Here is a 13,152-nt window from a genome sequence, read left to right on the forward strand (position 1 = left end):
ACTCAGTTACTTAAGGTATAAAGCATAATGGCATATTGTATAAGCATAAATTATCCCAAAAGTAAACATTCCAAAACCCCCAGGAAACTCAGGATTAAAGATGAAAACTTAAAAGGAATCCAAACATCTTGTATTATTGAAATGCAGAATGAAAGCCTCCAAAACAAACTTAGATCAGCCCTGCAGCAGCACCACATTGTAAGCCAGAAATTATGATTAATGCATTTAGTATCTGTGGCCTGAAATTAGCCTAATGCGTATTTCAAAGGTAATTTTTCATTTTGTTCCTTTGTATGCAACAAGTGACTATGACAAGCAATAGAAGGTGAGTTACAGGAGAAGAATAATGGTATATAACCATGTTATGAGTTCCACTGCAGAGCTGGTCAATAGTTGACTATTTAGAAATATAAAATGTCCATCATGAGTGCGAAGCTGTAAGCAAAACACCGTTGTACCATGCATAAATGTTTCATTACTGTGAAAGAAACCATTTCTGGCTGGAGCAGTAAACCTCAATCAGGAAAGGCTCCATTAAATTTAATAACTTGTTGAAAGATAAACAAGTGGGATTTCAATTCTTAAAATTAAGCACAGATATTAAAATCTGAGAAACAAACTTCTTACATTACATAGGTTACCTATCTAATCTGTGCAGACAGAATTTTTCCACAGAACAACAAGAAAAAGAGAAGATAAACATTTGCCAAAAATATCAAGGCCCAAAACGCACATTTAGTTTCAAAATTCTTTTATTGCAGTTGGGTAATAGAGATAAATATCTAAGAGCAAAATCCAGTAAGTCACATTTATTTTTCTTTGGAACAATTCTGCAAACTGGTTTATGATAAAGAACAAAAAGTTGCACTACATTTTGGAACCTTTTGTTCTTTAAAACTGGTCAGACAGGTGGGAAATATTAAAGAACTACAAATTAAATGAATAATTTTCCGCTTCAGCTTCATTTCCAAACTGAACAAGTCCAAGCAAAAGAAACGATGGTATTTTCTGCTTTGGAGATACATATCAACTGGTAATGCACTTCAAGCTATATTAATTTGATTAAAAAGTTTATCCTTAATAACCTGAGACATCAATCCATGTATAGCTTCTATGGTGGTCTTGCAGCTGAAAAACAAGTATAAATTCAATGTTGGACAAAAACTGAACTGAACTGTCATTTTCCTTGAAGATATCCAGCTGTTTTGGAAGTTCAGGGTGCCCATAACCCCATGAATCTTAAAAACTGTCCAGAAAGGAACAGTCACATAGAGCAATTTAGCCATTGTTGCCAATACCTTTTTGTTACTTGAAACGCAAACTAACCATACACACAAAACCACAGAAATAACAGAAAACTTTGTCTTGCAATTTATGACATCTTACATTAACAACAGCAAGTGGGCTCTATGGTCATCTGAACAAAGAAAAAAAAAATCCTTAGGGGAATGGAGCTATCAGCTGGTATTATCAATGGTATTATCAATACCTGCAGACTCTCACTGCTCTCTATCTCCTTTGCCCAAGCCCAGGACAGTAGTGTACAGTAACCATGGTTCCTCTGAGAAACTTTACACGGAACATTAAAGAAATGTTTATAAAAAAAATCAGTTATTGGTCAAATTATGTAATGTGCAAAACTTCAAAGAGCTGAGAGGATTCCTACTGATCCAAGTTTTCCCCAGTGTCTGCCATAGGGCAGTGTAGTGTCAAACTAACAATTAAAACAGACTGTAAAAATGCAAAAGATGAATCAGGACTGAAGGCATGGAGAACAGGGACAAATTATTAGACAGATAAAGGAATCCTAGGGAAAGCAAGTTGACTTGGAGCACAACTTGGCTAATGCATGTGCTCTCTTAGAAAATGGCTTAGAGATGTACATGGACAGTACCAGAACTTATCATACAGCCCAGTGGAAGCACCTTGATGCTAATGCTTTACAGCACTGTTTTCCCAAAGCAGGTATGTCTAACAATCCTTTAGTGATCTCTGCAGCCTTATTTCTTCAGAGTAATTTCGGGTGACACCAAATTAATTGTCCTGTGTCTGCACAGGCCTTCCACTGTCTTTTCTGTTAGGAAAGATCAGTAAGTGAAGAAAAACATGCATCTCTAAAAGTGTTACACTCAATTTTGGGAACTATGGTAGCTTTTGTTGCACAGGAAAGCAGAATTTTTGACAAAAGCAATTCCTTCCAATCCCTTACAATTTATAAACCAACTACTGATGAAGACTAAATAAAAACAGAAAAGAAAAATGCCTAGAACTACTGCAACAAATAATATAGTAGCATGATCAGATAAAGAGCTATTTCTTAGAATAACTGTAAACATGTGAGAGTAAGGGGAAAATAAAATGCAGTCAGTTTTATGGGACTCCAGACAGCAATGTAAACTTATCAGCAACTCCCTCCTCTTCATGTCTTTAAAGCATTGCTATTCTGTTTCCCTACAAGAACTGGGAGGTATCATTTAACCTGGCTGTTATGAGCTAGCAACAGATTAACTCCACTGCAAATGTATTCTGCAATTAAAATAGGCTAAATGAGTATTAATTTTTATAAAGTCAACCCCCCTGCAACTCGATCATGTTTGTTAGGAAACTTGTAAGAGCTGTTAACTTTGCAGAAAAATAAACAAAGGTGTGTCAGGAGGAGAGAATACCAGGAAACTGTTCTGTTAGCAAGATAAAGTCATGGGGAAGAGGGACAGAAAGCCTCAACATCTGAAAACATGCAAATGCAAATATTCCAGATTTTGTTCAGTTTTTGCACTCTGTTCCAAGGGATTCTGCAGAATTGTTTCCTTATTCAATGTAATGACTACATCTCACTCAGAATACTCCTAAGATGAATGCAGGTGAGTTCTGCCTTCACAGAAGGACCTGAGTTTGTGCCACTATATAAAGTGCAGTATTTCCTGGTTTTCAAAGTCTGAAATTTGCCAAATACAATGTACTTGAACAACCCAGCTGTAGAGCTGTTGGATATTATTAACCTTGGTTAAAAGCTTTTACTTGGAAAAATGGTGACTCTAACATGATATAGTCTAAGCACACATATAATTCTTAAGGCTAATGGGAAAGAGATGTGAGTATTGCTGAGAAGCAACTTGTGTACTTCAAAGCTCAAAATAAACAGAGCTGATCACCAATAAACACAGGGAAAACTGAGGGAAAATATTGCAACTTCTTTGAAATAACGTTGTACACCTAGTGATAAGAAGTTTATTAACTTACAACAGCAAGTATTTGCTGTCAGGCAGGGTAGCTAAATATAAAGGCCGGAATATCTGTAAGGCACTTCTTAAAAACAAAAAGCAACAACAAAAACTCAACCTTTTCTTATTTCTTAAAAAAAGATACATTATTTAAGAAATATGAAAAAAGGAGTTCATAATTTTTACATTAGTAAAAGTATTAGACAAGTGTAAACTAAACTTACTGGACTGTTAACACTAGTTCTTAAAATCATGTTCTATACCATAATTTTACTTACTGTTAGTTTTAACCTGATTAACCATAAAAATGTGTCATTTCTAGTAAAGTTACAATTTTGCTTTAGACAGAAAACATTTTTTTGTTTGTCAGACATTGATGGAATTTTCCAGCATTTTCTGTTTAATAAACTAGAGTTAAATTTATTCCAAACGCCCTAAAATTAAAAATTCATTGTAGGTTTAATATAGGCAGTATTTTCTTTAACTTTCAAAAACAACTAGTGACTTCTGGACCCTTTCATTTCTACCTACAACCTAACTCTTATCTCTAATCTTCTCAGGTTACAATTGCAGGCATGAGAAAACTTTAAAACCAAGTAATACTTTTTACATGAAGCACACATGGATGTGTTATCTTACCTGTCTCTTGTTGCTTTTGCAAGTTTGTCTTCTGATTTCTTGTCATGAGTCTCTAAACCCAGCATGAAACTGCCCCTTCCAAGCTGAGCCTCTGACTGTTCTAATTTTTCAGACAAATCAAAGACTTGGCCAGTGGTATAGTCAGCATTCTTAAGAGAAAGAAAGTAATAAATATTTTGAATTTAAGCTAAAAATTCAAGCATTGGTACACAAAATAAACCCCATCTGAGAAACATTTTTAAAAGTGTAGTGCTGCATATTTGAATCTGTATCTGAAATTGAAGATATAAAACATGACGGGTGGTTAAGAGAACAGAAGCTAAACATCTGACAAATGCCCAATCCCTAAAGCCTGGTTTGGGTTCTTTTAATTACTTTCAACCCATGCCCTAAGTCAAGTAGGAGTAAGTAAAACTTGGTTTTGACCAAGAGAAAAAAAAATTGGCTTCTGCAAAGGGAAGGTTTTGATGCTCAGCTGTTACACTGAAGGTGTACCTGCACTGCTTCTGTTGTAACCTAGTTTTAACAGTTCCATTGTTTATTTTTTTAAAGTGTTTACTTATTAAACACCGTTATTCATTGCAGTTCTCTATAGATACAAGGTTAAAAACTATTTAAAACAAAATCTACGTGTATAAACAGAACTCAGTAAAATTAAATGTGTTATTCCCACCTTCTACTTTTACAGAGCAGATATGAGGAACATTTCAGTATTTATGATTAGGAAAACCTTCCCTTCTTCTTCTACTGGACAGATTCTTAATGTGGGGTCTGTATCTATCAGTGTTCTATTAAGTATTTTACAGCAGAGGGCCTGGCTTTCAGACTCACGAATGCACACAGCTGGGGTACTTACAGTGAGTAGACTAGAAGAACTGAGAGTGTTCACCCAGTACTTGTTCCACAACAGCTCAAGCAATTTACGATCCAAAGACGATTTAAAGTACGAGACTTCTAAAGCATAATACCTTTAAAAACAGACATGCAAACAAAAGAAGTGTCCCTCTAAAAATGTCTTGCTTGACTGTCACATCCAAAGTACATGCAACTCAAAAAATCCTTAACAATGACATATATCTTAAAAAATTCAAAGCACTTAAGGTTACTGCCAGTTCCAATTCTCTGTATGATGTTCCATAACTAATTCATATGTATATTTAATACATAATCCCCACACAAACTGCTGTGTTCTGCTAAATGAGATTGCAAGAGTTTTTAATATTATTCTCTTAACATATTTCATGCTTGGGTTCTTCAATACTGTAATAATTTACAGATGATTGTAGCTTTGCATGTATCACTTCTAACTTCTTGAGGAATGCCTGGTAGCAGTAAATGTTACAAACAGGCAAACAATCCTACATCCTACCACACCTATTTTGAAAGCCAGGCTTTAGTGGTGTTACAAATGAACACTCAGTAATGCAAGAAAAGTAATGCACAACACTTGCCCCCACTAAGAGGAGCAGTGGGATCACAGCCTCCCCAGTCCTGCTCATCAACAGACATGTGACCCAGCAAGGCATCACTACTTAAAAGTGTTCAGCAACCAGCTGCTAAAGCTTTTAACCAGGTTCATCTTTATCTTTGCAGTTCTCCCTTAAAAACATCTCCTGATAAACGCCAGTAACCCTTTTTTCACAAAAACAAGAGTGCTAAAGCAACATTAACTTCAAGATTTGAAACACTACAAGAGATTTACTTTTCCATACTGAATCACTAACCTAAACACAAACACACAAAAAAAAGTTAGTAGTTTTTTGTTACTTACTGTTTACAATGTACACCGAAGTCTTCTATTTTATTGAGTGGAATAGTCTGGTATTCAGAGGGACCTTCATCTGGAGGTTTATAGCCCTAAAAATTTAACAAATGGCAAAAATGACACAGTAATTCTGAGGCTTTTCAGAATGCCTAAACTTTACAAAAAAGTTTCTAGCTTATGCAACTCTAGTTGTTTTGTTGGTTTTTTTTTTTTTTTTTCTTTTTTTCTGTCTAGAGAAAATGACATTTCCCTGGTAGTCTGAAATTTGGAATTTTCCTGGATCTCAGGACATTTGGCTTTACGAGCTGTACTGGTCATTACATTTGTAGGTTTATCAAAAGCAAAGTAGTGGTTATAGTTGAGTTTTTTCAAATAAGTAGCTATGATTAGATCAAAGAAAGGGCAAACTTCTTCTTAGACAGTATTTCTCTACCTATTCTTGGAAATTTTGAGGGACGATTTGAGAAGAGGGAAGAAACATCCATGGATATGCCTTAGAGATACCTAAAACTTTCAGTTGCTTGTTTAGCCAAGATGGTGCCATTCACAGCTACTGACTAAGCAAGAACTGCCTGCAGTCCACTGTGAGAACTCCATAAAAATATGCTTCTCATGTGCCTTTTCCAGATGTGATTTGGTTTTCAGGCACAGAATTCTTCTCTCTGTTCAAAATTCTCTAAGTATTTATGAACTGATTTTGCCCACGGAAGTGAATATTCTCCTGAATCACAAACTGTCTAAGATATCTTATGGTTTTGTCAACACAAAAATAATGCCTGAATAATGCCTGGACCTCTCACAATCATTTTTGTTAATTACAAAATTTAATTTTTATTAAGCAATTAATTTTGGTAATTGTTTTATTGAGTGCCTGTCTGAAGTTCTTGATGAGTCACTCATAACTGGGTATTTAAAAGATATACCTGAACCTCACTGGACTGAAATTAAATAGCATAGCCAGAAGTGTACATGAGAGGATGCATTTGGAGATGTAGATCTCCAATACTGATGTGATTTCTTAGTTTTAAGCCTAACCCATACTGTTTCATTAATTTTTTGTACATTAGTTTGTGAAGATTCGTAATATTTATTTGAAAAAGTTAAGTAGATAGTTTTGAAGCTTCCTTTTCTAAAATGAAACGCAAATTACAACATATTAAACATGCTATTAACATTTGAGTTTAGGTCTACAAAATAAACAGAGAACAACTAACATAAAACAATTTTGATGACTGCTACCTACAACTATATCCATTAAAAACCAGGTATATAAAGCTACATAATTTTGGGACAGTTCCACAATTTTGAAGCTGTGTAATTGATTTAACACTGCCAAACCTCTATGAAAACCAAAATAAAAGTTAACCTTTATAAATGTAATCCAATATAAAAAGGCATGCAGAAACAAGTGTATGGACACATTTTCCTTTGGAATGAACATTCAGTACAGCACAGCAGACCAAACTCAGACAATCATTTAAAGACAGTTCAGTGTTCACACACTAAATAATTTTAGATAATTTTAGCTATTTACCTTAGGATATGTCCTAAAAGCTCCAAGATTTACTTTTCCTGCAGATATTGTTCTTGTTGGATCAATCTGTAGAAATACAGGAAAAACTCATTACATATATTTTATTATTTATTACAGGCTGAAATTAAGTTTATAGTAATTTTATTTCAGAAATGTAATTCATGCAAATTGTGTTAGTTCTGTCACAAACAGTACTTTTTGTGTTGGTATAAGACTCTCTAAAAGGATGGGAGTATCAATAACCTTCAGTGAATTATTTTTTAAACTAATTTTCCTTATTTCCTAAGGAATAATGCTTAAGAAGGATACCACAACTGAAACAATGCAGTGAACATGGTCTAGCCAAGCAACACGACTGGTTTGCCCAGTATGTGGCCAGCAAAGCAGAAGCAGTGGCACCAGTTTAAAGCATGGATCTAACACCTCCATCACACAAAGTACACACTGCTAAAATGCTAAGAGACAGAAATCAAAAAATCCAAAAATTATTCCCCTCAACGTGATTTGCTGTGCAGGGTTATCCCCACCAGCCAGTACTTACAACCACTGCTACGAAGGGCTCCTGAAATTGCTGGTTGAGCATCTGGGTACTGACGTCGATGCCCGAGAGCCAGCAGCCGTAGCCGGGGTGACTGTGGTACCAGCCGATGGCATTTTCCAGGCGTCCCACCTAAGAAAGAGCAGGGAAGGGACAGCCCCGGCGTTCAGCTCCATTCCCAAAGCACCGGCTGCCCTCCAGCGGCACTTCCAGCACGCTGCAAGGCGCGCCAGGATAAACAGGAATTTCCGCTCCCGATTCCCTAGAAACCATACGAGTAGCACTGGCATTCTCTGCCACAGCTGCTGCCACGGCACAAAGGCATTCAAGGAGCCTGGAGCTCCTTCTTCAGTGACAGCTGGAGTACAGAAGAGGTTCCACACAGCTGGATGGTGAGCTGCAGTGAGCAGGGCTGAGAAATTTCTTAGTGATACAGCACAAGTATATCTAACCTCATATAACGTAGGGAACATCAGTAGTGAATTAATTATTTAGTATGGTAACATATCTCGCAGGCATATACTATTAGATTAGTGGTAGGTTTAAAAAATAACTTCAAAGGCATGCTTTCAAACACCAGAAGGGACAGAAATTATTGCCTGGAGTCAGGTTTAAAAGCCAAAAGATGAAATTTTGACAACTTTTTATCAGATAAAGCCTCAAAATAGGAGTTTCCAAATAATACACCTGGCTATCTCTAAAAATGCTGGAAGAGAAAGGAGCAAAGCCAAAAAACCCCAGGAGAATAAACATCCATTGAACTGAATATTTGTAATCCTCTCTAAGGAATTGTTTACTGGCTGCTCCAGTAATGATGAGACAGAACATACAAACTGCCTACTTTATTTTTTAACTGGTGAAGAATATTTATATTTTCTTTACAACTCCCATGAGAGAGACTAACAAAACACTAAAGAACGTGTGCTATTTTTCAAAGTCAAATGATACATTTGAACTACATTAAGATCAGATCCTGTCCATGGAGAATCAACTAACTGAAGCAGCAGCATCTATAAAGCATTTCTATAGGGGCATATATTAACTAGCACCTAATGGTAAAAAGAGCATTACATTACACCTAATAATAAAAAGAAAAGTATATAGTTCTAAGTGCCACTGTTCTAGGAACAAGTGCTTGCTAAAATCAAATATGAAACAGCCAGCATGAAAATTCTGCCAGAGCACCGGGAAAGCTGAGTTATTTTATTTGCACACAAGTTCATTTTTAAAATCGTGAAACCAACTACAGACAAAACTGAACAACATAAACAAGGGGAAAATAAACATTTCCTGTCACATAAGAACTCCTACAGAAACCTGGACTGTTTTAAACATAAGACAGGCTGTTTACAATTTTATGCTATATACTTACCACTTTGAAATTTGGTATTTCTACCTAAGAATGGGATTCTATGAATATATCTGTATTTAAAGATAGCATTACTGTATCTTTAGGCAAAGACGTCTCTTCAATTTACCTACTTTTTGCAACAAGAGTATAAGCATCACGACATTGTCTTCAGAGAAAACATTCTAGATTAAATGAATTATTTCTGCATTTTCTCACAGGGATTAATTATTTTAAAAAGCCCCAGAACATAAATATTTCTGCATTATGTTTACTCTTTGCTGATGTTATGATTCAGCCTAATGCACATCCATTTCAAGATCTTCAACACTATGTAAGGCTATGAATATAAGTCCAACTCTCCAAAAGAACCCAAATACTCCTCTGTTATATCCACTTAGTATGTAAGGGGCTTCTAATTTTAGCGGGTTTAAAAATCAGTGGGTCAACTGGGTATCAAAACTGTTTGAGCTTGGAGAGTTAAAGTCATTTCAAGTTATAGTATAGAATTGTCCTGTACTGGAAGAGGCCCATCAGCAAGTGCCCTTATATGCTGTGCTGGTTTCCACATCAGAGCCAAGTTGTGTTTCTGTTATCCTTCTGCACACGAGAACTTAACTGTATAGGGTGGATCTTGGAATAGAGAGTGACGAAGATGGGAAACAGACAAGTGAGTCTGTTCATCTAAATTTCCAAATGATAAATATGAATAATTAAGTTGCACTGAAACTTACTTATTCCTTCACAAATATGTCTTTTTTAATGGAAAAGAGCAGCATGCTGTACACTAAGACCTCAGAAGACTGTAAGAATAAATGTCATAATTCTGATCTACAAATACTAAGTACGTCCAATGCACACATATATTTAATTTTGCATACTGATTTTAGAAAGAAGTATCAGTTATTTTAGAAACACACTCTCTCACACAGCCAGCAGCCTCAGCCATAAAAACACTTCCTCAGCAATGAAAATAACGTATAAAGGGAAGGAGCAAGCACTACTTTTTGTAGGATCATTAAGGTTGGAAAAGACCTCCAAGACCATCGTGTCCAACCTCTGATGACCTACAGCAAGTCAAGGAAATCTGTATGTGACAATGTTTACAGGCCCCTGCGTTCCGTGCTGCTGACACAGTTCTTACTGTCACGTTTGAGGAGAGACAGGACAATGGGGCAGGCACTCCATCACGGGGGGAGGGAGGAAGCCTGCAACCCTCCAGGGATGTTCCTGCAGCTCACCAGACACACAGGATCTCCGCGGGGAGGGTCGGACACCGCCTGCCAGCTCTCCTTACCTGCTTGGCGTTCTCGATGTAGGCAGCCATGTACTCGTAGGCGGCGGCCTGCGCGTTGACGCGGGTCTCGGTGCCCTCCACGGGCAGCGCGAAGCTGTCCATGATGATCATGGTCTCCCCGTCCACCTTGCCCAGCATGAGCCCCATCACCTCCAGATTGCCGCCGGACCTGGCGTGCATCACCATCTTCAGCAGCGCCAGCGCGGAGATCTTGCAGTACTTGAAGTAATGGTGGCTGCAGCAGCGCAGAGGCCGCGGAAGGCAAGGGAAGGCAGAACCCTCAGGTCAGGCCGGTGCTCCCCGCCCAACCCGCCCGCCCGCTCCGCCGCCCCGCTCCCACTCCCACTCACTCCTTGGTCCAGGGCTTGGCCGCCAGGATCTCCTGCTGCTGCTTGCGGTCGTACTTGTAGATCTCGTCGATGCTCTGCGCCTCCTGCATGTTGTTCGCCAGCTCCCAGGTCTTCTGCGCCATGCCGCTCCCGGAGGCGCCGCTCCCCGCCGCCGCCATCGCCCCGCACCGGGCCCCGGCCCCACAGCCCCTCTCCCGGCCCCACAGCCCCTCTCCCGGCCCCGCTCCGCCGCACCGGGCCGCCGGCGGAACCAACCGCGGCGCGGGGGGACGGACGGACGGACGGACGCACAGACGGTGGTACGGTCCGCGCAGGCCCGGCGCGGGCGGCGCTGCGCCCCCAGCGGCCGCGCTCGGCTCTACACGCGGCTGGGCCCGACCCGCTCGCCCCGTGAAGCGGCGCCGCAGAATCCCGACCCCGGCCGGGCCCAGGCCTTTCTCACTATTTATCCATTTGTTTATTGACTTATGCTTTTTAAATTACTGTGACCAGTTCGGGGCTACTCAGTACGAGAGAGACACGGAGCATCTGGAGCGGGTCCAGCGGAGAGCAACAAAGATGTTTAAGGGACGGGAGCATCACTTTCGCGAAGAAAGGCTGAGGAAGCTGGGCCTGTTCAGCCTCGAGAAAGAGACGACTGAGAGGGGGCCTTATCAATGTATATAAGCATCTAAAGTGGGAGGCGTCAAGAGGATGGAGCCAGGCTCTGCTGGGAAGTGCCAAGCAATAGGACAAGAGGCAAGAAAACTGATGCACAGGAAATTCTCCCCGAAGATGAGGAAGAGCTGCTTTCCTGTGCAGGTGACCGACCACTGGAACAGACTGCCCAGAAAGCTTGTGGAGTCTCCCTCCCTGGCCACACTCCGGAGCCGTCTGGATGCCACCCTGTGCCTTGTGCTCTAGGGTGACACTTCTTGAGCAGGGAGGTTGGACCGGGTGACCCGCTGTGGTCCTTTCGAACCCGCCCTACTCCGGGACGCTGGCAGGCCCGCCCGCCGCCGCCTCCCCTCCCGCTGCCTGTCCCCGCCCGGGAGGAGGCGGCGGCCGGGTCGCGCCGCCCTCCGGGGCAGCGGGGGGCGCTGCGCGGCGCCGCCCGCCGGGTTCCGGGGCGGCAGTAACGCGCGGGGCGCCGACGGAGCCGCGGCTGCCGGTACCGGTGAGCGGGCGGCGGGGGCGGCGCGGCGCTCGGGGACCCTCCTCGCAGCCCCGCCGGGCGGCTCCATCGCCCGCATCGCGCACAGCCCGGGCGGGCGGCGGCGGGAGCGAGGGGGGTTCGCCGGGCAGCGGGACGGGCTCCGGAGCGGGACGGGGCGGGGACGCGCCCGGGGCGTACCGCCGGGCCTGGGGGTCCCCGCGGGGGCGGCCGGGCTCGGCTGGGCTCGGCCGGGTTCGGCTCGGCTGGGCTGGTGCCGGCCCTCCGGTGGGGCCGCTTGTTGTGCGGCCGTTGCCTGACAACGGCGCCGCGATCCGGAAAGGGGCCGAGCCCCGAGTGCCGCATCCCCGCCCCGCAGCTGCTCCCTGGGGCGGCGGAGCCTCCGGGAGCGCCCCAGAGCCGCTGCCCGGGAGAGAGAGAGAGAGAGAGAGAGGGAGGGAGCCTGGGAGGCGAGCGCTGCAGGCCGGGGGAGAGGCGCTTCCCCGAGCTGTGGCTCTTGGAGAAATAAACCTGATCTCCTGGGTCTGAAAGTTTTCGAAATTAGTGTCTTTTTGGATCAAACTGCGTGCTCTGAAAAATAGATAAGGCCTGTAGTGGAGGGAAAGTAACTCGCGAAACTTGTTGCTTGGTTGTTCAGAGGATAGATTGCCTTCTCAGCTGAGAAAAAGTCGCGTTGCATTAGTCAAGAGTTTATTATTTGTGAACGGCCAGACCCTGGAATCTGTGCTTTTCCAGCATTGAATTTGAAAGAAAAGTGCAGGAAGCGTGTCTCTAGCTTATTCTAAATGCCGTTCACAAGGGTACAGAAGCAGTCAGTACTGATTCCTTAGGAAGTTCGGGTTAAACTTTAAGCAATGTTTCTTAATGACACAATTAGTGGCCGTGTAACTTGTAAGTACAATTACTAAACGTGGCACACAGTTGCTCTTTCAAAGCATTTCCCTCCTTGCCACCCGCGCTGCAGTTCACGTGGATGGGGATTGCCATTTTGCCGGTGCTCCTGATGATATTTCAATATTATGGTGGCTCGGAACAGACGAAATCTGCTTGCACGTGCTGATTTTAAATTTTGTGCGTTTCCCTGAACAATTAGGAGGGGAAAGGAAAGATTAAAATGGAATGCAGTAAACATTGCTTCAGGTGATAAAGTAGCTACACAATACATAGGCAAATAAAGTACGTACAATACATATGCACATAGATGTTTTGGATACCTTGAATAGAGAGATGTACATTGTTAACTCTCTTTGGGCATAGGTCCAATAAAAATCTCGTGTTCAAACTTGACTTATTGTTCTTGAATATCT

General features: G+C 41.7%; 2 protein-coding genes across 7 annotated transcripts in view; one reads left to right on the top strand and one right to left on the bottom strand.

Annotated features, from left to right (window-relative positions):
* Positions 1–734: 734 nt before the first annotated feature.
* COPS5 (COP9 signalosome subunit 5) lies at positions 735–10,881 on the bottom strand. The gene is made up of 8 exons (XM_058019332.1): positions 10,693–10,881; positions 10,343–10,577; positions 7,701–7,829; positions 7,160–7,225; positions 5,632–5,717; positions 4,717–4,828; positions 3,861–4,009; positions 735–1,128 (listed from the first exon to the last, which is right to left on the bottom strand). Exons 1-8 carry the CDS (start codon positions 10,848–10,850, stop codon positions 1,044–1,046), a joined length of 1,020 nt encoding a protein of 339 aa, XP_057875315.1. The 5' UTR covers positions 10,851–10,881; the 3' UTR covers positions 735–1,043.
* Positions 10,882–11,792: 911 nt separating this feature from the next.
* Positions 11,793–13,152, top strand: part of CSPP1 (centrosome and spindle pole associated protein 1) — a 62,686-nt gene continuing 61,326 nt past the window's right edge. For all 6 annotated transcript variants that reach the window (XM_058019118.1, XM_058019098.1, XM_058019128.1 and 3 more), the window contains exon 1: positions 11,793–11,848. The gene's annotated coding sequence lies outside the window, so the exon portion shown is untranslated. The remainder of the gene's footprint in view (positions 11,849–13,152) is intronic.

Source organism: Melospiza georgiana, chromosome 1 (assembly GCF_028018845.1).
Source record: "Melospiza georgiana isolate bMelGeo1 chromosome 1, bMelGeo1.pri, whole genome shotgun sequence".
NCBI lineage: Eukaryota > Metazoa > Chordata > Aves > Passeriformes > Passerellidae > Melospiza > Melospiza georgiana.

What these genes read in the sequence shown, in the direction of transcription:
- COPS5 (XM_058019332.1), bottom strand. Translation starts at nt 10,850, where the DNA reads ATGGCGGCGGCGGGGAGCGGCGCCTCCGGGAGCGGCATGGCGCAGAAG. An exon ending in AGCCCTTCGTAGCAGTGGTT is followed by an intron (nt 7,226 to 7,700) that starts GTAAGTACTGGC and finishes GTATTTCTACAG; the next exon opens with ATTGATCCAACAAGAACAAT. An exon ending in TTCGGTGTACATTGTAAACA is followed by an intron (nt 4,829 to 5,631) that starts GTAAGTAACAAA and finishes CTGTTTTTAAAG; the next exon opens with GTATTATGCTTTAGAAGTCT.